This window comes from Sander lucioperca, chromosome 19, assembly GCF_008315115.2.
Source record: "Sander lucioperca isolate FBNREF2018 chromosome 19, SLUC_FBN_1.2, whole genome shotgun sequence".
In the NCBI taxonomy this organism is placed as follows: domain Eukaryota; kingdom Metazoa; phylum Chordata; class Actinopteri; order Perciformes; family Percidae; genus Sander; species Sander lucioperca.
In genome coordinates this window covers 12,025,522-12,050,019 of record NC_050191.1, presented here as the reverse complement: position 1 = coordinate 12,050,019, position 24,498 = coordinate 12,025,522, and the positions used below count along the sequence as shown (strand labels likewise).

The window sequence follows — 24,498 nt, the reverse complement described above, 5'->3', positions numbered from 1 at the left end:
TGCGAATGCCAAGAGGACAACAACTGACTGAAGTGACTTCAAAACCCCAGCCTGCTCGCTGATGTTTACAGTTTTTAGTTTAAGTTGGCTGTTTGTCTTCAAGTTGAAGTGTTACTATAAATTTGTGTAAATTAATAATAGGCCTACGTACATTCTTTCTTAAATATATTGCCTAACTGTGGTACAATGCCATACAGTAATATGCTTTGCTGTGCTTTTATATCCTAAATAAAGGACTTATATTTCCCTTTGTTTTGTTTTTTTATTGAGACATGTATAATTCACTTTGATTATAACATGAGGAAAATAAAGCTAAGTTACTGTTTTTATTTGTTTGAATTGTATTGAACTTACCCATTAAAGTGCAAATATAGGTGGTAAAAATACAAATAGAAAATAAAAAATACAAGTGAAGCTCAAATTATATATATTTATATATAGATCCACACAATTGTATGATATTCCAGGAATTCCCTGACCAATAGGAGCCCTGTCAGCTTCATGTGTAAGCTACCCTACAACAGAGGGTCAATCTGACCCAGTGGGGCTAAGCAGCCCTCCCACACTCCCTACTGTCCACTGCTGTTATTCTTTTCAGAGGACAACATGGCTGTAGGAATCCCACCAACATATCTGCTGTCCAGCTGGGACAACAGATGGGTAGCAACTTCACTTTGCAGAGCGCAGTGAAAACAGGCCAGCAGTAGCCGGGAGGTTGAGAGAGTTGGGTTATGGCCTGAAGGTCTATGTTGCAACCCTTCTGGGAAAAACAAGGTGTGGGCAAGTGAGGGAAAATAGTCTTTCATCTCCCAGCGACAACTGTTGATGTAGCCTACTGAGGCTAATTTAACAAATAAAAAAAACCTGCCAGGCAGCTCCCTGTTTGTCAATATGTGTAATGTTAAAATGTAAAGCGGAGTATGTTAATTTTCAACTTCTGATGGCCAAATAACAGGTGTGACAATAAAAACAGACAATGCAACATTTCACACTTTTGAAAGTAAGCCTACAACAACCTTTAGTGACAATTGTAGGTCTCTTACCTGTCTGATGAAAAAGTCCCCATGGATCAGGGACACTAGACCAAAGTTAGTGTATTTGAACACATGGTCCATCAACCACATCATTTTTTGTACCACCTGAAAAAGAGAGGAGAAATACAATAGAAATCTCAATCCCCAAATTCACCTGTAAGCAAAAAGCACATGAGTTTGGTGCCAGGGCCCAAAACTGATACTGCCCCTCTGAGCACTTCCACCTTCATGACCTGCATCGATGCAGCTTTGGCTTACTGTCCTTTCAGTGCTAAGAGGATAAACTGGGCCAGGGATGCAGTTGCTGAGGCGGATCATGTCATCATGTTTGTGCAGCGCAGCTAGGCAGCTCCAGTGCAGTGCCAGCCTTAGCCAAAAAATAAACATACAACATCACATCTGTCCCCACCGTCCCAGAATTCACAGCCAATCTCCAGCATGATTTGGGTGACAGGACAGCAAGCTGCACGTTTGGAGTTAAATAATCAATTATTTGAGAGAAAAGTGACAGATTTGACTTTCAGGCTTGACAGATAATTACAGTGGTTCCGATATCAGTATCGGGAATGCCTCTGATACTGCCTAAAATGCTGGTATCGCATAGGATGTGGAATCAGTATCGGGAAGGAAAACATTGTATCAGAACATCTCTACATATAATGTGACTTTTCTCTCCTGATATTCTATTTTTAAACTCACTTCTGTTGCTGACAATAGGGCTGCACGATTATGGCCAAAATGATAATCACGATTATTTTGATATATAATATATAATATTGAGATCACGATTAATTATCACAATCATTTGTTGATTTTAACCAAAACAAATTTTATTGTCACATAGGCTAATTATAACTGCTTTCACATCCATATTGTGCTACATTCCTCCTTTGTTGAAGGATACTATGAAGGAGTATGCCATTTCAGCTGTTGTGCGACCGCTTTCCACACATGCGTGCTTGCTGTGAAAAGATACAGGCAATGCAATTTTCTGTTCACATTAACGGCGCATATGTTGCCCGGTATCTACCGGACAAAATAGCAACGCGTATATCGGTGCCTCATTACGGTGCCACTTACATGTCTGCGTTGCGCTCTGTTGCTCTGAAACCCATGTTAGAAGCAACATAAACATCGCTGCATGTCATGCTCGTAAACACTAAGAACACGTTACACAGCAGGTAACGTTAGCCTACCATTAGCTACAGTGGTACCTGGATTAAACACGGCTATAATGCTGACAGCTAAACGGTGTAGTGTGAATGTATTTCACTGTAGAGGATTCCAACAGCGGGACGTACAACAGTCTGCTGCTAAAAATATGAGCTACAAGACTCACTGGTCACTGCTGTTGTCTGAAAAACAACACAGACGGGACAAAATGCTGTGTTTATTGGTAAACATTGTGACCGGCTTATGACCGACTTTATCTGTTGTGGAATTTTCCTCACGTTACTCTGTCCTCTGTGACTGTCTACATCTAGAAACTAAGCTGCGCGGTGCAGGGAACAACTCTGATTGGCTCATGGAGGCACGTGATCAGACAGTGGTTTACGGAGCGTAGATTGGCTTTGCAGAAAAAAAAAACCTGATACGGAGCGTTCTATAAACAGAATGACGCATTTCAAATATCGCTCAATCACGCAAATTTGATCGTTGGAAGCCAAAATCGTGATCGTGATTAAAATTTGATTCATTGTACAGCACTAGCTGACAATATGTTTTAGGAAATATAATCTGTATGGTTTTAATGTGCATTTGGTTAATAAAGTGTAGTGGCTACATGTCAACCTTGGCAATTAAGCAAGTAGCTGAGCCCCTAACAATGTCTGATTAACACTGAGGGGAAAACTAATCAGTGAACACAGCTACAAAGTGACTGACACTACAGTCTGGAGTTGTACATTTTGTATTGTGCTGACATTCCTGCCTGAAGAAGAGTATGCTCTGCTGTAATTTTGGGCCTTTTACTTCCCAGTTAGACAAAAAGCATTAATATGAGCACTTTAAATGAATACAGATACATTTCAATGTGCAACTTGTTATACACTCACGACCACATCCCCCCCAAAAAACTATTTAAATGCTTTTCAGCTCCAGTTCTCTCTGTATTAACACATTTTGTGTCAATACATGAAATTACGCAATACAGATATCATTTTCGATCTGTATTTATGTTTTATGTTACCAGAGACAACTATGTGAACTTTGTACGTGTGCATGACGAGTCATCTTCTGTGAAAATTACGCAATAATGAGCAATTATTATAATTACAAGTCAACAAGTATCCTATTGAAACAGAGGAAGAGGAGTGTGTGCACACTGATGTTTGGATACGTTTAAACTTCCTTGCCTGTTGAAAATGATCAGTGTGAAAGAACGCAAAGCAGCCACCGCTCAAATTTTTCCACGTCGGTGGTTGGCTCCCTGCCTCATTTGAATGCAGCAAACCGCAGCACTGCTTTGCGAGGCCATCCGTCTCTACTGTTTTGACTTGAAAAAAGGTATCATCCCATCACTATGGCTCTCTCCTGTTCTACAAAAAGGGCTTCCTCCTGCCTTATTGACTGTCAAAAAGTCAATATGTGAAATTGACACGGAGTACAAAAAAAAAACTTTACAAAATAACTCTGGGATGCACTAAACATAATAACTTGATAACTGACAGTCTAATACCTTGTTCTCATAAACAACTATCACTTGGCCAAACAAACTGACAAATACATTGGCTAACCTTTAACAAACATCCTTAAAACAAACAGAATTAACTTAGGATTAGAGGGTTTGGGCAATGTGTGCAATTCTACAGGAACCCCTTATTTGCAGTGACTAAGACAGAAACATGCCCAGACAGCAGCCTGTTCAGCAAAATACAGAGGGTGCCGAGTACCCTGCAGGTTCAAACTACTGCATTGCTTCTATTTACGGCGACGTGACCCTGTTCAACCTTAATGTTATATTCCAGGATTTCCTAAAAGGGACAGAATGAGGTAACGTTTCTCTCTGTTCTTACCATGCCCTTGTCTTGCAGGCACATCATGAGCGTACACACATCTCCTGTGGATTGGTGGTTGACGATGACCATGGCTTCTTCTTCAGAGATGGGCCGTACGTCGTCACCCCACTCCGTTACTGCATGGCGAAATAAACAGACAAACACATAATGGTTAAACAGGAAGTGCCCCGTGGAGTTTTATTGCAAACTGTCACTAAAACTCATTGTGTGTGTCTTTTAGGTCTAACAACCATGCTGAATGCATTTTCCTCATAAAACAAGCAAAGCCAATTTAAAAAAATATATATTGTAAAATTCGTTTACATTCATGTTTGTGAGACAGCAGTCTTCTTCTTCACTGCCTTTATTTGTACATTGCTACTACTCTTGGCAACCAACTGTCAATCAGTGAAAAAGTGTAAAACCATTGGACGGAATCTGTCAGTCAAAAACTCCAAAGGTACCTTTAAACAGAGATCTTGGAGTGCACACCTTTGCCAAAAATGCACTCTCCACTAAGTTTTTTTTAAATTTAAATGAATATTTAATGGGCATGTAGATGTGGATCAAATACACACTGATCGACCATTGCAACATACCTCAGTGTTTCATTCAGCACTTTATAAGAAACGGCCAAACATTACATTTTGAAATCACTAATAAAGTAAAGTAATAAACATACAGTGGGACCAACAAAACTCTTCAAACACCTGTCTGGAATGCCAGACAGTTGTGGTTCATGTTTTTAATTGTGTCAATACAATTAAAATAGAGTGAAGGAAGACATCTTTGGTATACACACTGAAATCCAATTTGCCTATACCAACAGTAAATGTTACTCCTTTAAAAACTAACTTTCTGTTCTTAAATCCACAAGTGTCCTGTCATTCTCTCACTACTGCCTGCCTGCTCTCTGCTCTGCATATCCTCTCTGCCTGGATCACAGAGCAAAGGTTTATTTCCATGCTACTACCTTCTACAAGTGGGTTGGAAAAAACATTTACACTTTGCTGTTAATGTGGCGAAATGAGTTTCAGTCGATTACATCAGGGTTTTTTTTTAAAGATTTTTTTGGGGCTTTTCCGCCTTTAAAAGGATAGGACATATTGGATTTGAACCCTGGACCTCTGCATCGAGGCATAAACCTCTATGTTTATGTGCGCCTGTTCTACCCACTGAGCCAACCCCGGCCACATCAAGGGAACATTTAAAGCTAGATTTTAGGCATTTTGCTGTATAAGATTTAGTCATCATGTGTATTAATTGATGTTGAAAGGGAATGACAAAATGTTGGCCATGTGGTTTGAAATGAGAAAGGAGAAGTGAGTTTCAGGAAATGGTATCACAATCACTCTTACTATTGACCACTCTGAGCAGAGCAGAGGAAACTTCATTAAATAGTACCAGACTTTCAAATCCTTGTCTGATCATCTGAGCCATCATCCACAAACTGAACTGTCATAAGTGGGTTCTGGTGCAGCCACAACATGTATGAGGTGTAACATACTTTAAAAAGAAGATGCAGATACTACAGGTTGAATATCTAACAACTTATAAGAATAACAAAAGATGTTGAGTTATATTGCTTATCAAAATCAGTATCTCAAAGTTACATGGTGTATGTATTTCTAAACATTGCTCAAAAAGCAGAAGAACCAACTTACTTATGGGCATTTTATGGCATTCTGGCAAATTATATTAGCTAACATTTCATTATCAGTTTCTAGAGTCACATAATTAAATTTTCCCAACACTGACTACATATCCTGAACCATCTACTTGATTTTTAGTAAAGATCACAGCAGGTACTTGACAAAAGATGTGTCAACATCATGAGCGGACTTGTTGGTATGGGAGCTCCCTGCCTGAAATAACATTTTTATTTGGATAAGCAGTACATTAGGTCTAAATCCTGCTACAACAGGAGATCAGGCTTATTTGCATGTCTACGATCCATAAATAATGCTTTCCTCTTCAGTGAAACCACACAAGGCATCCATGTAGAGCTGAGAACAGAACTGCGGCTTTGTTCACTGTCAAAGTGATAAAAATAATACAAAGCAAAATATAGCTGCAAGCTGCAGTTCTTTGGGCCAAGTACAGGCACATCAAGCACGGTACACTGCACACAGGTACACCCAGGTCTCATCTACCACCAACACCTTTTTTTTTTTTTTTTTATTAAGATAATTTTTTGGGGCTTTTCCGTTTATTTGAAAGTGACAGTGGATAGACAGGAAAGGTGGGCGAGAGATGGGGAAAGACACGCAGCAAAGGGCCGCAGGTTGGACTCGAACCCGGGCCTCTGCAGAGGACTCAGCCTACATGCTTCACTCAAAATATCACAGCCAAATGATTTGGATTCATCTTATGCTGAATCAGTGATGTAGACACCAAATCAATGATTAGTCAGTTGTTGTTCATTCATATCAATAAAAGCTTATGATTGTGTGTCCGTGGCATGCAGCAGGAAGCTTGTAATGATTGAAATGACAGCATTAACTGGTGAAGCAGCCACAACAAGAAAACCACAAGAAATGGGCTATGAAAGGTTTTTGTGGTCACGTAAACGGTACGTTTATTTTATTTCTATTAAAAATCACACCAAACCTTGTATATGTCATTTCAGCAGTCTGGTATATAGTACAACTACACTGATATGCAATTACAGATATAACCTGTACAAAAATCAAGCAGCTGTCAGAAAGTGACCTTTCCAAGAAACTCTTCTGTATGCTTGCTCCTGTAGCTACCTATCTAAGTGTCTGCCTCTCTCCTGCTAGCTAGCCATCTTCTCTAATCACACGCCCGTTTTCAATCTATAAAATTGCTGGTGACACCACAAACCTCGCTTGTAACTCAAGAAGTAAACAGACAGGAGTAGAAAGAGGTGACTAGCGTTAGCAAACAAAGAGAAGCATTAGCAGCTAACGCTAATTCCAAAGCGCACTGGTCCATAACACGTTATAATGGAACCCACGGCAGTTCTAGGCAAGACCCGCCCTTCAATGGCATTCGCGCGCTACGATTGGCCAGGCGTCAATGTGCCCGTTCAGATCCTATCCCCTGACCATTCGGCTCTCCTAACCTTAACTACTCAAGGTCAATGGCTAACCTCAACCAACCGGGCTGCTTCATAGGGCCTTGGGTCTTCGTAGGGTCTTGCCTAGATCTGCAGTGGGATCCATAATAACGCGTCCTGAACTCCTCCCAGTTGAAGGCCATATCTAAAGCTGCTATGTAAAATGTACACACATCAGCGAAAAAAAAAATAAAAATACAAGTTATCACAGCCCATGTCCATTATTGGTGTGGTTAATTTCCGATTCAGAACTTGAATTCAAAAACAAAACACTTTTATTTAGTTTATTTAGCTCAAAACTAATACACTGAACATGACTACATGAACAAATAAAACTATCAAATTCCATTCATTCTAAACTGAATCAATGTTTAAATCATATCACAGAAGCTTTGGATTACAGAGTATCAGATTAATATAAATGTATCCTTACTGGTTTTCTATCAGCTTCTACACATCAAATCATTTCAAAAAGGGAGAGACACATGGTTAATGTTTTATGATAATTACTAATGCCGCGATCTTTAATAGAGTGCAATGTGTTAAATCAGTGAAAACTTGCTACGGTTTCTAATTTTCAGCAATACAGTGCTTCTACCTGACAAACGCTTTCAACCTGACATTGACCAGCGTCTCTATTCGTACCTACAGGAGTGGATCTCCAACAGCCACTTGCTCTCTCTTCCCCGATTTACATTGTCAGACAGAGCATACAGGCTACTTTACTAAACATTCATCTGTGTCTTATTGTTGATAGGATACACAAAGGAGCTGCAACAAAAGAGGAAACATGACTGTGAGATGAGGGATGACAACAATAGCCCTCCTTTAGAAAACATAAGCTGCCTTTGCAATTTAAACACACTTCAACAGCTCTGCATATTAACAGAGAACCACGCAAGTGAAAAGATTCAGCAGGGACTGCAATCGTCTGCTGGAAATCACCACAGTTCTGGGCAGGTCTAACCGGCTCCAGCTCTGTGTAATCCAAATTTTGCATCAGTCAGGCCTTAGGGTGCAGAGTTAGTGAGCGCTTCCCCTCTGTGTGGGAGTTGACGTTAGGATTGCTAGCAGATAAAGATCAGAAAGGTTTCTTTATACACCAAGTTTAACATTTAATTAAGCAAAAACATGACACCAATACAAAACCAGACAGCTACAAGATATAGGATTATTTATTAAAAAAAAAAAAAAAAACTCTTGGCAGTCTAACTTGCATTTCTGGGGCTATTTTGTTTTTCAGTGTTGTAGTTTTCTTATTTTAATGGATGACTTTCCTGCTGTACACAACATGATGTCACATTGTGATTGAAGATGATAAATGTCAGGTTCTGGTGTTGGTCCCTCTGAATCAAAAAGCAGTCATACAGAGAAAAATGAAACATAGCAGAAGTTGATACAATTTTTCATCTGACAGCAGCCTTAAAAGACCAGAATTCAACGCAGCTAATGTTTGAGTAAGCTCTCTAGCTCTTACTACTGCTCTGTCTTTGTACACAAAAGGACAAATAAACCAGGGTCATTACACTCTCTGGGGTCAGTCAAAAGCCATTCTGGAGGAAGTCAATATACAAACTGAGTACACAAAGACAGCGGGTTTTTTTTCTTGGCACAGTTGGTGTCGTTAATGAAAAGGATAAGGAGTACTAGTATGGTCACAGTCATTAGCAAGGCTGAACGTGATGGGATCATCTTCAAATTGAATTTAGGCGGTCAAGCTACAAAATAAAGTGACAAAAGATCCATCAGTACAGCACACAACCCAACTGGTCTGCTCAAAGAACAATGCATTTGATAGCTTGCCTGCATAGCATTGCTGTGAAGACCTTGCTGTGGGTTATATGGCATTAATACTATTGTGATGTAGCATGGAATTTCTTTGCAATAACAATATTTGTGTGGTTAGTTTTTCTTCACATATCCCCTCCTGAATATGCCTGACAGCCATTTAACTCTACTTTTCCATACCAGCTAACACCAGATAACTGAGGCTGTTGCTAAGCAATGTGACATCTGAAGTGCATCTTCAAGGGACTTTTTATTGATCGTTTCACTCTCTAACATTATTATCTACAGGAACTGAAAACATTTAGCCTAGAAATCTAGATGCACCTAGCGGCAGCAAATGTAATTTGCAGCCAGGGTCAGTCTAGCAACTCTCCGTTAGCTTGCGAGCTGGAAAAACCAAATTTTAATCCGGCCCCTATACACATTATGGTTCACAATACATTTTGGCCCAAATACTTTGTCACTTTTCACAAAGTTTTTGTCGACATTTTTGATACTATTTCCAAAGTTTTTGGCATTTTCTTCGTCATTTTTGTCGACCAAAGTGTAAGTGAGAAGACTATGTCGAACATGCAATAATACAGTCAAAGATATCTGACTTTTCCCATGACATAAAATCAATAAACTATATGTCTGGCCCTCTCATTTTCTAGTGTGGCCCTCAGGGAAGTTGAGTTTGACACCCCTGGTGTATAGAGTCGGTGGGCGGGCTTAACATAAGGACGGCAGAGTTGCGATGGTTCCACATGAATTCCCTCTTACTTGAAAACAAAGAAGATGGCTGCTGGCGAACAGCGGTCTTTCGAATCGGCTTTGGCTGCGACTCTGGAAGACTTTGAGTTAAGCACTGAAGTCATTCTTAAAAAAGGAAGCTGCGAGTTTTGCCGACCGGATACAGCAAAAGTTGAATCTATCGACTAGCGTTGTTCTGGTTGGACAACCGTTTATCCTGCCCCTCGGATTGAGCCCTGCCAATGGTGAGACCCAACATCTTGATGTGGGTCTGGCTTGTCAGGCTAGAAAATATTCTTAATAATTACCAACTTATCCGAGGCACACAAATCCAGGATCAATTTACTTGAGCAAAAAAAGAACTCCTGAAATAAAACAGCTTAAATCTGTTCTTCGTGTCAACTATATACATCGTGGGCAGACATCCAACTACAGCCAACCTTTTAGGTTAAAAACTGCAATTATATGTAAGTGTAGACTCCACTGAATGAGATGCAAGATCTGCTGTCATGACCCTAGGAGAAAAGCTTTTCAAAGAACCCGTCAGATTAACCATTTCTGCATGACTCACAGTAAAAGGCCAACTCATTTCCGACAGGATAGTTTTTGATGACAAAAAGGTTCAAGCTGGTCTCATTCCAACTTAAAATTCAACCCACTGTACCTCCTGCTAGCTATACAGCATGTTCATATGAGATGTAGTCATGTAATGAATGCACAACTTAGTCATTCAACAGTTCGGTAGCAGATATTAGAGAACACACTACATGGCTGCACTTAGACATTTGAGGTTATTACTTGCTTGGTGGATGCATTGACTATAGGACAAGTGACAACATGTTGATCATTGTTCGTTCTACCTCTCTAATGCACTTTGACACATTGGCTGTGCTGTAGCCTGGCAACACATGGGGTTTTTGAATCTTCCAACAGTCACACAAGGAGATCTCCTTAAGGTTAAAGAACGCGATAAAAAAAAGAAAAGAAAAAAAGAAAATGGGATGGAGGGGGACGAGCTGTTGGCATGTTCAATTTAGGCCTTTGTTTCACCTCCTGTCCTCCGGAGAATTAGCTCAACTCTCACAAGAACAGGAATCGAGAGCATACCTCTAGAAGAATGACTGTGTGTGGGGTGTACGTACCCTTAAGGCAATGTCATTTCATAAGGAGCATGCCTTCAGCCTCGCTGGAGTCCCCATTGTTGCGGGAGACGAGCGTAAATGATATCAGAGAGATGGGTCATCTGTCAGATAGAATACATTAGGGAAATTGTCTTTGAGAGATGACACAGTTAGCGCAGCAGGATGACAGTCATGCTGCAGGCACACCGTCTAATCCGGCATTGGTGGTCAGCTAAACGGTGTACGGCTGCGGACCTTGCCGTCCCATTGCTACACTTCTTTCTCCCTCTCTAGAGGAGAGGGATGTAGCAAGGCATCACATGGTGGTGTCCATGGTGTCCGCACCAGTGTGTGGCCAAAGAGGAAAGAGTGCACACACAAAAATAAGACTTGTGTGGAAAACCAGAGCAGAAAGGGGACATTTTCATTGATGATTAAAGCTTTCTGGTTACTGGGTCAACAGAGCAACCACTCAGAGTAAAAATTTGAAGCTCTTGCTTTTACAATAACCCTGATCTTCAGTTATGAGGGAGACATGAGTCTAGAAAAAGTAGTAGTAATCATGATGAGAGCTGGGCTGGTATTAGCTTACTACAGATATTTTATTGTTTTGGTCAATAAGTAACAAGAACTTGCAGTACAGAAAAGCTTGTTGATTTTTCTTTAGATGTGTGCAAGTAGGTGAAGGTGGAGAGAAAAAAAAACATAATATAAACAGTTGAATAGATGTGCCCCATAGTCATAATACCCAATCCAGCAATTTAGTTCAATATCGCCTGATATCAGATATCAATATCGGATTGGTACATCCCTAATCTCCATATGGGACATGTATAGTAAATTGGCTCAACAGGACAAGACATTTACCACATATGTAAAACAATGTTCACAGCCATGGTCAGAGAGGACATGAACAGGTTACAGTAGTAGCCCAGTAGGTTTAATGGAGTAAACAGGTCTCATGAATTGCCTGTAATTCCTTTCCCTCATTAAAAGCTAAAAGCTCATTTGACCCCACCCGTTGCTTCTGAAAGTTTGTTGCATCAAGTACATCACAACATGTCAACATTAAAATATGGATTTACCACATGATGTGTTGTTCATCCACATCAATACCTCAGTCTCTCTGTACATCGGGGAATGAAACATCAGCCTTCACTTATGCAAACATGTAGGGCTGCAACAACAAATTGATAAAATTTGATTATTAAAAAAGTTGGCAACGAATTTCATTATCGATTCGTTGTGTCGCGCGACACGCCACTCAGTCGCGGAGACTGCAATTGAGTTGAGTGCGGAGCGGTGCGGCGTGGAGCGAAAGAGAAGAAAAAAGAGCAGAGCGGGGGTAGAGGAAATACGGAGAGAGACCGGACCCTTAACGTTGTTCTGAAACACATGGCGGAGGCAGAGAAATCAGTATCACCCAAGTCATCCAAGGTGTGGGAGAATTCACACTAAATAAATCAAAAACGTGTTAATTGCAAGATAAGTAAACGCGACATGGCACAGGCGCACCACGGTGATGATTCAGCACCTAAAACGTAAACATGTTGGAGTCCTTGATGAGGAGGAAGGGAGTTCAACAGCAGGGTAAAGTCACTACAGAATCCTACTTTTGTTCCGTTTTGAAGTGAGGAACGTAACGTCTCTCTTCTGGTGCTGGTGTGGTGTTTACTCGTTATCCAGCTGACTAGCATGACAAGCTAGCGTTAGCTCGTTAATAACAGTAGTAAAGCAGGACTAAAGACTCGCCTTTTTTGGCCTATTCATTTTTCAATCTATTGTCATATATATATTCTGTGCTTTGTCCCATATCAGTTATTGTTGACATATATATTTGTGTGTGTTGTACTTTTTAATTTCATTTTAAAGTTCTTTTATAGCACTTGGTCATCTTAAGCTGTGTTTAAATGTGGTGTACAAATGAACTTAACTTGCACTTACTACAATGATGGTAATAATTTAATGAATAAGCTTCAAGTGAACGTGTGTGTGTGTGTGTGTGTGTGTGTGTGTGTGTGTGTGTGTGTGTGTGTGTGTGTGTGTTTTGTCTGTATCTGCTCTTTGAGTTACTTACCTTTACACAGCTATTAACTAAAACAACAAGTATGTATGTATTGAATTGATGTAAATTAATGCTTTTGTTTTTTTATCCAATTCATCGATTAATCGAAAAAATAAATCGACAGATTAATCAATTATTAAAATAATCGTTAGTTGCAGCCCTACAGACATGAACAAAAGTGATGTTAACGCCCATTCATGCTATCGCCCTCTCAACTGACCCCAAGCTGCAGTATAATAATTCCATGCTGGGTCGCCTCCTTTACAACATGACTGCACATGTATCCTGACCTACAGTAGGTTTTCATGCAGTACATACATTATACATTTACCAAAGTCTGTAAGCAAGACACCAAAAGGTATCTCTCTCCCTAAATAAAAAGCTTTCAAAAGTGCCCCCCGCTAATGCATTTAGAGCAGCTATTTGCATCGATCACAAAGACACTGCCAGCACAAAGAAAAACATTAGAAATACCAAATATTGTTCATGTCAAACAGGACAGGAGACATCATTTGACAAAGATCTGACAAACTATAGAGCTCAGCTAAGGTCTATATACTGACAAAAAAAAAAAATCATAAAGCTGTAAACTGTCTCAGTCTAACAGGTGCAACTAAGATAATTCAGGACAGTTAGAGAGATGTCAATCAAGTATGATCTGTATACACCCACACAGTCCAGAGTGTAAGTCTAATGAGCCAAGTAACTAATAACACTTGTGTGGGTGTATGATGGCTATACAAAGGCTTCAAACAAACCAAGAGCCGTTTCTGTTATAGCTTAAAAATGAGGTGATACGCTCTGGATTTACTACAGCCCTACATACTGCTTAGCACATCTGAAATTTAATCAATGTTGTACCAAAACATTTATGCATATGTACACGAAATATAACAAGCTTTTCTCCTGGTTTTGAGAAATCTGATGCAACGGTTAGTCAATTGGTCATTTTTAGGCAACGATGTTAAACCAATTCTTGGGTCCCTGTTACTCAAATATGAGGATTTGATGATTTTTATTTTAAAACAGAAAAAGAACACTGTGGCACCTAAACAGGTTTCTGGAAATTCTCTGCTGTCAACATGGAAGTCAAGTGTCTTTAAATAATGTAGTAGTTATTCAGACAAACAACATGATAGATTATTTTTTACTATCAATTGATCTGTCAATTATGTTAGAGATATATATATATATATATATATATATATATATATATATATATATATATATATATATATATATATATATATATATATGTATGTTAGAAAATGGTTTAAAATGTCCATCATAGTTTCCTATAGCCCAAGTTGACATATTCAAATTTTTTGTTCTGTCTGACCAACAGACCCAAAGATATTCTGTTTACTATCATAGAAGACTAAAAAGGCCAGCAAATATTCACTTATAAGAAGCTTGAACCAGTGAATTTTTGCTTAATGACTCAGAATTGTTGCCAATTAACTCTAGTCTAGTCATTTCAGCTCTAAACAATATCATGATTTACATGTTCAAAAGGTTGAGGCATTGAAAGTTTTTTTTTTTTATATATTTTAGTTGCGTGTGGGTGTGTGTAGGTAAACTATTCATATGTTTAAGTAAAATATAAAATAAAAAATAAATATATAGAAAATATCCATCAGAATATCCTAGTTTTTTTATCCAGCCTATATTTCAAAATCCCAAAATATTGTATTTACTATAATATAAAACCTGGAAAAGCAGCGCAATTTGCACAGTTTTGCAGTGTAAATGATTAACTGATTATCAAAACAGTTGCAGATGAATTTTATATCGATCCAACTAATCTATTAATCGACAGCTCTAGTTGAGATTACGGAGTCGGTGAAAACTAAGTCAAAGTTAAAGAGTCAAAAACTGTGTGGACAGCAGGCAGGGATCAGAAGTCTGGATAATGTTAGATGCATGTTTACAGGGACATGAATAACCAGCTCTGTGTTTCATGTAAACTTTACATTCAAATAAGACTCGGAAATACAAGTCAAAACTGGGAAACAAGTGTGCAAATGTAATCTTTGATCTCTTCATCGACCAAACAGACGACCCACTCATGGAACATGCAATGAAAACTTAATCCTGCTGGCTTAAGTGCACCTGTTTGTGTCCACTCTCTGCGTGCGTGTGCGTGTGTGCGTGTGTGTGTGTGTGTGTGTGTGTGTGTGTGTGTGTGTGTGTGTGTGTGCGCGCGCATGTGTCACCCTAATAGTGCATTCCATTTACCTTGGAACTCAAAAGCCGAAGCTGGGAATGACGTCACACCCGAGTTTAATGCGTTGCATTTACAAATCGGATTTTCATTGTTTTCATTAGCTCTAGCCATGTTAGCCATTGTTAGCAATACCAGTTTATAACAACGCATTACGCTGTCTTTGTGCATACAAACAGCGTAACAACATTGTCCACAGAGAGAATAGGGACACTGCCTCATGTAAGACAGAAGTGCTTATAACTGTAATAACTTACTACAGCTTTTTTTTCAGGATGATTCAGTCTTGACGCATGAAGCTGGCAGTTCTCTAAAATGACTATTGGCTAATGGCTAACTGACTGTGATTACCATAATGTGTTGCATCTGCATCTGTGTTGTATTCAAAATGTGCCGTTGACTGAAAGAGCCAGCATCAGCAGAACACAAAAACAGTTTGTATGGAGTATGTCCATAGTCGTGGGTCTTGATGTTACAGCAACATAGCTTTCTGCTCTTGAAACGTAGCCTCAATAATCACATGCAAGTAGCTTATATAAGAAATTATAACAGACTGCTGGGAAAGGGTTAATGATGCTCTGCTAAGCAAAGCGGTCAAGCTAATGATGGCAATAGTAGCTTGGCCAGGGTGAGCCCGTTTTTTTAAAAGTCCAACATGTAATATATTTACTGTAATAAATCCAAAAATGACCCCAATGCGTCTTCAGATATTAAGGAAACATGCTAAGTTTAAATACTATCTTTTCTGATAACAATTTCCGTTCCGTGACGGAACGGAATGTGTTTTGGCCTGTGTGTTGTTATCAACTGCCCAGTTTGACAGCCAGGCCGGGTTGCCAGATATACATACACCTGTAAAAACGTAAACCCAGCGTGCTATAGCTGTAACGTTAGTTACGAGTTGGCTGAGTTCCTCCTGAACAGGTAAGCATTAGCTTCAGGCCAATTTATCACGGCTACAAGGAACAGGCATTTTATGTCATTTCTACATTCGTGCACTCACACAACAAATTGAGACACAGCCAGTAAAGTGATCCCCACTGGTCCTGGCTAACGCCACCATGCTAATCCTGCTAACGTTAACCAAGCAAGTGGGTCACGGCTGTTTACAATGTGTAGGCTGTAACGGTGAGTTATTTTAAGCCAAGAGAGGGGGGCTATAAATCGGGAAGCGTGGACGATGAGTTTGCAGTGTGTTTAGCGATTGTTGCCGTAATTCTAAGCCAATAAAGTGTGTTCAGTCCAGTGGAGAGGACGGCGGTTCCTACCGTAATTCTAAGCCGAAAAAGTGTGTCTGTCAGTTGGGTACAGAGCTCTGCATGAGCATGGGCTTCTATGACTGTCAACAGGGTGGGAAATTAGCACCCGCCACCAGCCAATGGCGGGTACTTTTTCAAAGTGGCGGGTGACTTTGCCTTGTATACCAGCCATACGTACAGCGAAAGACCATGCAAAACATTTCAGACCGTCCTGCCAACCTGTATTAAACATCAATGTACGCTGTAACAATTTTTCAGTAGCTGAAAGCTGCTGCTGTTTTAATCCTGTCGGCCCTCTGCTGCTCAGTTCCACACACACCCACACCCACACCCACATACCCCCCCCACACACACACACCCACACGGTGGATGCAGGAAAAAACGGAGATGAGACGTACATGATGACCTAAATTGAGGACAGCTACGCTCGTTATTATAAGCGCAATGATAAGTTAAAGTCCAACAAGTGCTTTATCAAACCGTATGAATGTGTGTCCCAGGCCAGGTTAGGAAATTAACTAACAATGTAAAGATCAACAAGCCATTGACAGAAATGTTCAAATTTGATTCATTCAATAAATTATAATTTGTCTTAAATCCACCAGCCATTTTTCATATTATACCAACATTTGCAGCATCCTGAGCTTTTTTGGAAAGGTTACTATGAAAACTCAGCCCAGAGTAATTGTATTCTCGCCCAAAATAAGTTTCCTTTTTATTTCTAAAGAACTATACAAAAAAGCAACTTTCAATGTCTCTCGCAACTTCATTGCAACAAAAATACAAAAGACATGGCAACTTTTATCGCAATTTTTTACAAAAGCTCCCGCAAAATCAGGCATTTTGGTCCGCAATAATTTCAAAAAAAGGCTGTGAAATCCTGGAGGGACTGTTTAATGCTTGTGTTAATGTTAATGTTACTGAGATGAGTCAATATTATTTTTGTTCATTAAACATGTAGGCCTACAATTACTGTAGAATATGACCAAACACAATTTTACCATGGTCTTGCAGGCTTATTTTTCACATCACTTTTTATTTGCCTATATTAATAAAATATGTATTAATAATAAAAAATAATGTATTGAAGCAATTCAAAATATGCTCGTGCACTTTTTATAAATTTGAATTCCGGAAAAAGTGGCTGGTAAAAAATATAAGTGGCTGGTAAAATTGGGCATCCAACAGCCACAGTGGCTGGTGGGCAAAAAAGTTAATCTCCCATCCTGACTATCAATATAGCAGCATCTAACGTTAGCTATTCCGCTGTGCTGTGAAGTAATATCTGGCTATGTGAGACAAGCGTCTAGCAACATTGTTGTGGATGCTCCTTCAGCGTGCTTTGGAGGAGGGTCTGGCAAAGCGAAACTATGGATGTTGCGGTCTCAGCCTGGCAACCTCCGTGAACTTTGAGTCTGGGGAGGAGGGGGCGGGGGAGACGACACTCTCCAGTATTTTGAATTTGTACTGCAGTAACTATTTTAAACACTAGCTGTCAGTATTACATATTGCACCTTTAATAAAATTAGTATCTTTCAAAGGGATGAAGCTCAGTTGCTTTAGTTATGGATAAATGACACATCTCACTGGGTAGAGTTGAGCTGAACTCTAGCAGTTGTCATAATTAAATTTCTACAAGAACCACGGGGAGGATATCTGTCTGTGTCTATACAAACGGTTGTTTTTTTTAATTAGTGGTTATCAAATAACGAAAAAGTCCTCTTAGCTGCCATGCAAGCGAGATGCGGCTTGATTTCATGGTAGTCCATTATTTGTTTTCTGAATGAAGACATTCCTTTAAAATATGATCCACTTGTATCTGCCTTGGACTCGAACTTGCGGCAAACTTCGCAAAACATTGTAGTGGTTTGATCGACATCCTCTACTGCCACCCTAGAAAACTCCTTCATCCAGGATGCTTGAAACACTTTTTTGCTTTAGCTTGTACTTGCCCAAACGGGCAAGTGAGTTGTTATATTTACTTGTGCGAGGTGGTGTTTTCCTTGCCCCGGGCCATCGGACAACCCTTATTGTTGAACCCTGCCTTCACGCTTCACTTAATGATTCAAACTAAGCCTCTTAGAGAAGCTTTAGATTTAACTTCTAAGTCAGGGGGGTCAGTCTAGAAAGTTTTTCTACATATCACCTTGTGTCTTTTTGTCCAAATTGTCCGAATGATAAAGAATACACAGTATATGCCTCTATTTGGTGACTGTATCGTATCTACAAACCACCATTGTTCTGCTTCTCCTGGGGAGGTGATGCAACCTCCTTTATCTCTGATGTTAACCAAGGCTCAGCTTCCAGACTGCAGTGTGTCAAGCTGTGAGTGAGTATCACGGTTTCCCCTGACATACATTTAGCATGTCTTTGAGTGCACGTGCAGGCTGAACAACACAGCAAAAGAAAATCTATGTTCCATCTGTAACTACGCAAACAAAAAGTGTGAAATTTGTCGTTATGCATGTCGTAAACACAACATACAAGCAGGAATGTGTTGTATTGAAATTGTTTGCATGGAAAACAAGTGATAAACGTACCAATATATACATCATTTGCAGCTGTTACTTGGAAAGAATGAGGAAAAATATGCACTGTAAGAGTGAGAGTAAAACTGCAACCTTTGAAAAAGCATCTAAATGTTATGTGTTGTCCAGATTCAAAGGTCATTCACAGTGCAGGTTAGTTACACAGGACTGCCTAGTGAGTGAAAGGTAACAGGGTTGATCGAACCAGCCTTGTCGAAGTGTCCTTGTATGTGGATCACAACACTGATACTCAAATGCTCTAGGACTACTGCCCTTGAATGCTGTTTATCTGATGCTATGTTTATATTGCCAGTATTTATTATTCCGTACGGATTTAATGCCCTGATCTCGTTCGCACAGTTTTTTGTAATATGGCCAATATCTGGCAGCAGTCTAACACAATTCATCCTTCTGAGCTGACCCACATGTGCCAAACAACAATACCAAAGACTTAACACTTGGCATGCTTGTGCAGAAGTATACAAATAAAATGGAGGACACTTTAATTAAAGTGGCTGTGCATGGCGTGTCATAATGCCACTACACTGCATCATAGCTGGGCTTATCATATATAATACAGTGTCACCCATCATAAAATGATACATTATCCATTGCGCCTTTTTTGAGTGTGTGGTTTGTTTAAAGTTAAATTCAACTTAACTTTGTATTAACATTAAAATCACATTATTCTGTCTGCACCAGACAGCTTTTTTTTTATATTGGTCACAAGTTTTGCTGTTAAAAGTGACATTCAAAATAATTTTGTGGCCTGATACGGTTCCCTAATAACTGACTGATGATGCACTGGAGCTGCAAAAATGCACAATTTCTGATATGTTCAGACTAAGGTCACATCCACTTAAATCTGGTTTATGTCAGGATAAGGAGCACATATGGGATGGACCAAAGACTAATACACACAGCTAAACCACAAGTGCGTACAATAAATATACCGGAAGAAGTACTAGATTCCAAATTTCAGTGATCGTTATATCCGATAGTCTAAACTAAACTTTAGTCTCCATTTTCATGATATAGACGTATGGCATCCAACTTTCAAACACTGTCAATCAAGGTCTGTAACACATATTACTCGACGCAAGACCAGGTGTTCTATAGGCTGAACGCTTTGCATTATTAATCAGTGCGCCTTGTTGCTCCCCATGTTCACCACTTAGCAATTTGTAAGCATTTTGCTCGCAGCTCTGTGCAACCATACACCACTGACTGCCTGAATCACTTCAAGATATTCAATGAGCCAGCTGAGAGGAACCAACAAACAACTCATGATATCCTGCTGTTCTTCTACTAGTGTCAGATACGTGTGTTTGTTGAACTGTCTCTGTATAATTCTTACCAAATCCATTCATATTTTGCCGTAATGCAGTTAGGCCACTGGTTTTTCGACATTGTGCTACAAACAATATAGACAAATATATATGATAGACATTTTTATATCGCCCAGCCCTTATTTACGTTTGAGTCACTAGCCTCTTTTACAGAGTTTCTGCAATACTGCCGTAAAGAAGATCCAACTTTACTGTATGCCCACTTTGAACTAAACAATGCTGGCATAATGCTGCTCCAGTGTGTGATTTTAGATAGCATGCTGGCATTCTTGATGCAAAAGAGTCGTGATATGTAACACGTCTACGTCTAGTGTGTGCGTGTGCATAGTCCCGCCCTGCCACTTTTCCTTTTACACAGGCATCAATTCAGCTCTGTGACTACCTCTGCTGTTGGGTTATCGGTGGAACAACTCTGCCCCGCCATTCCGTGTTTGTACCGTTTGGTGGAATAATGACAATGTGCAATAATGGCACAACATTCCCGCCTTGAACAGGCTGTGTGAAAGGGGCTACTGAGGCAATAGGGGTGCACCATTCAGAAAATGTCACGATTCGATAGCGATTTTCAGGCTCAAGATTCAATTCAAAAATCGATTTTCGATTCAAAAATGATTCTCGATTAAAAAAAAAAAATATTCACAGTATGTAAATGTAGTAAATTTTCCCATGTGATTGCAGTAGACATACAATTAAAAAAAAAAAAAAAAAAAAAAAAAAATCGGAATCGATTTTGAATCGCGATTCAAATGTGAACCGATTTTTTTTTGCACACCCCTAATGAGGCAAGCGTCCGTTTCTCTGAAAAACCTGGCGATGTTTTGAAAAGCCCTGATGATTGTTTAACATTTACTGTTGATCTGAAGATACATTTCCAAAATCCTTAAAGACTCTTCAAACCGTCTGGATGAAAAAAAAGAATTTTTGCTGCACGGTAAAAAATAAATGGCATATACTTGCAGAAGAAAAATATTAGCATGTAATTTTATATGAAAATATAAAATAGTATCAAGTAACATATATTTATCAAACATAACCAATATTAAAATGGTTACATTTTGGTTCACGTATGAATTAAGCAAATAAATATGTCATTTTATGGCTACCATCTTTGTTTGGATTAGCAAACAGCCTTTTTTATCATGTAGCAAACTGAACATGTTTTCATTCAGATGGCTGGAAGAGTCTTTGAGAAGAGCAGCAAACTTCTGGGCTTCTCAGACATTGTCAGGTCTATTTTTCAGTGAAACAGATGTTTATCTCTTTGTCTTGAAAGTAAATACATGAAGCACAAACTGGAGAGCAACTTTACTGGTTTTGTAGCAATCTTGTCCATGCTTACCCATCAGTAAGCTGTTATCACTGAGTCCAGCATGCAAACATCGCTTTACATGCAAGGCAGCACATGGAACAATGGCTATGTATTTGAATGATTAACTATCGTACCTGTATAACCTGCGATCCAGCCCCATGAAGACACCATGGCCAGCAACCATTTGAACATGACTCCTTCGATGTACCAGAAAGTGGAGCTGTCCCATATTCTCAGCGGCTGGAGAAGCACCAGGTATAAGCAGTAGGATGGGATGGCTACACAGTTGTTAAAAAACATGAACACAAAACGGATCACAGACTTGAGCAGAACCCAGCCCAGCTTGCCGGCCCCGTCCAAGAGCTGTGCCATCCTGATACACACCGTCTGTAACAGAGAGACAGCAGCTGTTAGCATCTCAGTTTGGTTTGTTTGACAAAAAACAAGTCAAGCCAAGGGTGGACGCAACATTATCCTTACTGTAAACAAACCGAGCTCGAAACAGGACCAAAATCCGCAAATAACCCAATGTTATAGCATAGTGTCTGCCGTTAACCGGTTGAGGCCAGGGTGAGGCTATTTAACGGCATTTGAATGTAACACGCGCGTAGTGGACGCGGTCTTTTGATTATTATTTAAGGGATTTATTCTGAACTGTGCCTATTTGTTTTTCGTGACTGCCTGCTAACTAGCTGCCTAGCCTTAACAGTAACGTTAATGCATGCAAAGAAAGGACCATAAAAGGACCAGTCGCACGGGACATGGTCGAGCACTTCACGACATGCTAGCTAGCAGTAGGCTGAGTTAGCATAACGGGACAGATGTTAAGAAATATGTAAGGTATGGCAACCCTTGGATGTAACATTACTCCTAAAAACACTGACACACATAACAGAGGTAGCTAAGAAGCTGAAATATTCAGGTATTTTATGAGAAATTACCAAACTCGGATGTCTGCAGGCTGGTGCAAAGCGCAACATCCGTTTGCCTCATCCAAAATACAGCCCGACCCTGTAATTTAGTAAAGGTCTGGTTGCTCATGTTACTCACCCAATTAATGTCACTGGAGCATCCAAGGACGGCCAGAGAATGTAGCTAATTGTTTGAGCGAGATAAACTGTGTCACGTGTGGCTAACCTAAACGGTCAAGTTAGCATCTTTTGCTAGTTGGCATGATCAGTCTCTCTCAAATCTGGGAGTGGAAATGTCTGATAACGTTACAACAAACCCTGTGTGATAAGCTGCAGTAGCACCCATTTAGCTAACGTTATCCAGGGCTGCTCGGGCACAGTGAACCCCGGCGGGCACCGTTAGCTTGCTAGCTAGCTAGCAAGCAAGCAACTCCACTTGAGCGTCGCTGGCTCCATCTCAGTCAGAGACACCGGGATAATTCCACTGATGCATCATCATCATCGTCAAGTTAGCTAGCTACTGAGCTCCCATTAGCGAATAACGACGAGAGGCGGTTTGGGCCGGGCCTGGGATCAACGTTGCTGTTTACAAAAACGCAAACACAAACTCTAAACGACATATGCACATCAAATACGAAGAACAGCGATTTTTCGTTTCTATGCTGGCAGGACCCGTTATCTTTCTCCAGACGATTTACACGGCGTCAATGTACACAAAAGATCAAAAGGGTAAGTGCGGAAGTGAGTCTCCTTTACCTTCAAAATAAAAGGGTCAAATTTAGGTAGGTGTTGACAAATTTTTTTTAAATAACTTATATATAATATAATTATAATTATAGAAATAATTAACTTTCATATCTATACTAAACACATAACACCGTATTATAGAGAATATGCTGTGTTCATAGTTTTGCTATTTATACGTTTGATTGAATTTTTATAGTTTGGTTGTTAGATTCTGCTCAGTATTTGGAGTTTATATATATATATATATATATAATGAAATATGACAATATTTTAAGGTGCCCTAGGAGTAGACATCTGCTGTTGGGCCCCTGCCGACCACCTGTCGCACAAATTTAGTTAAGAAATATCTACACAATTGGGACACAACGCTAGGTGATAATGCAAGATGTACTTTTGAGTACAGTTGATATTGTATATTAGTAGTGCAATTGCAATTTAAAAAAAAAAAAAAAGCCAAAATCCTGCATTGTAAATGAAATATATGCATGTTGTCAGAATAGTGACATTGAATGCATAAAAATCTAAAATAATTACACAAATCGGAGAAGGAAAACAAATCTGTGAGAGCTGTAAGTCTACAATCAGGAAAAGCAATCATTTCAGTGTATTTACAAGAATGAGGCTTGACTTTTTATTGTTGCCAAATGATCAATCTAAAGAAAGTCATCCTCTGAATTTGCTTCTACTTACGTTCAACATTGGGAAAATTTTAAAATGGATTTCTTTGGTTTGAATGTATACAAAAATATCACATTGTATGTTCAGTAAAAACGTTTAATTTTGAAAACCAGGTGCGGAACTTTTATTTTTATTCTTTCTCACTTCACGCTTGTGTGTTCACCTGACGCCAGCTTCTAGCCGTTAAGTGCGCAGACTCTCTGATGTCAAGTACTGATGGTTTTAGAATATATGAACAAGAACGCTTTTCTAATTTAGACAAAATCGTATGACTTCATTTTAAATCATCTGGACTCGACTCATTCCCGGCAGCGAGTTCTTTTCAGATTACATCTCCAGTGTGTGTGCGTGAGTTCGTTAAAATCGATGCATTTAGTTAAATTTTATCTGGAAACAGCGTGGGCTAATGGAGTTTGCATCGTTATTATGATGTTATTGTATTTTAGAATGTGAGAGTTTAGAGTGTTGTAAATGTTGGGGGGGAAAGATTATATTTCGGTGATTAAATGTTACACTAGGTCTATAGGATTGAACACAAAATTATATATTCTAAAAGTCTAAATGCTGACATTTTAACATTGTAATTCTGATAAGTCTGGAATATACATGAAAGGTTTGAGTGCTCTTCAGACAATGTCCATTTAATGACTTTGGTCTGCCCCCTGATGGCTCTTT

The 24,498-nt window shown here is 39.5% G+C and overlaps 1 protein-coding gene across 1 annotated transcript in view; it reads right to left on the bottom strand.

Moving 5' to 3' along the window:
• lpgat1 (lysophosphatidylglycerol acyltransferase 1) overlaps window positions 1–23,162 on the bottom strand; it is a 44,982-nt gene extending 21,820 nt beyond the window's left edge. Inside the window, exons 1-4 of the mRNA XM_031322555.2 lie at window positions 22,538–23,162; window positions 21,622–21,874; window positions 4,049–4,167; window positions 1,044–1,139 (exon numbers count right to left, since the gene is read on the bottom strand). Of these exons, the coding sequence (XP_031178415.1) occupies window positions 1,044–1,139; window positions 4,049–4,167; window positions 21,622–21,859 (453 nt within the window). The 5' untranslated portion in view covers window positions 21,860–21,874; window positions 22,538–23,162. The remainder of the gene's footprint in view (window positions 1–1,043; window positions 1,140–4,048; window positions 4,168–21,621; window positions 21,875–22,537) is intronic.
• Between the last annotated feature and the right edge of the window lie 1,336 nt (window positions 23,163–24,498).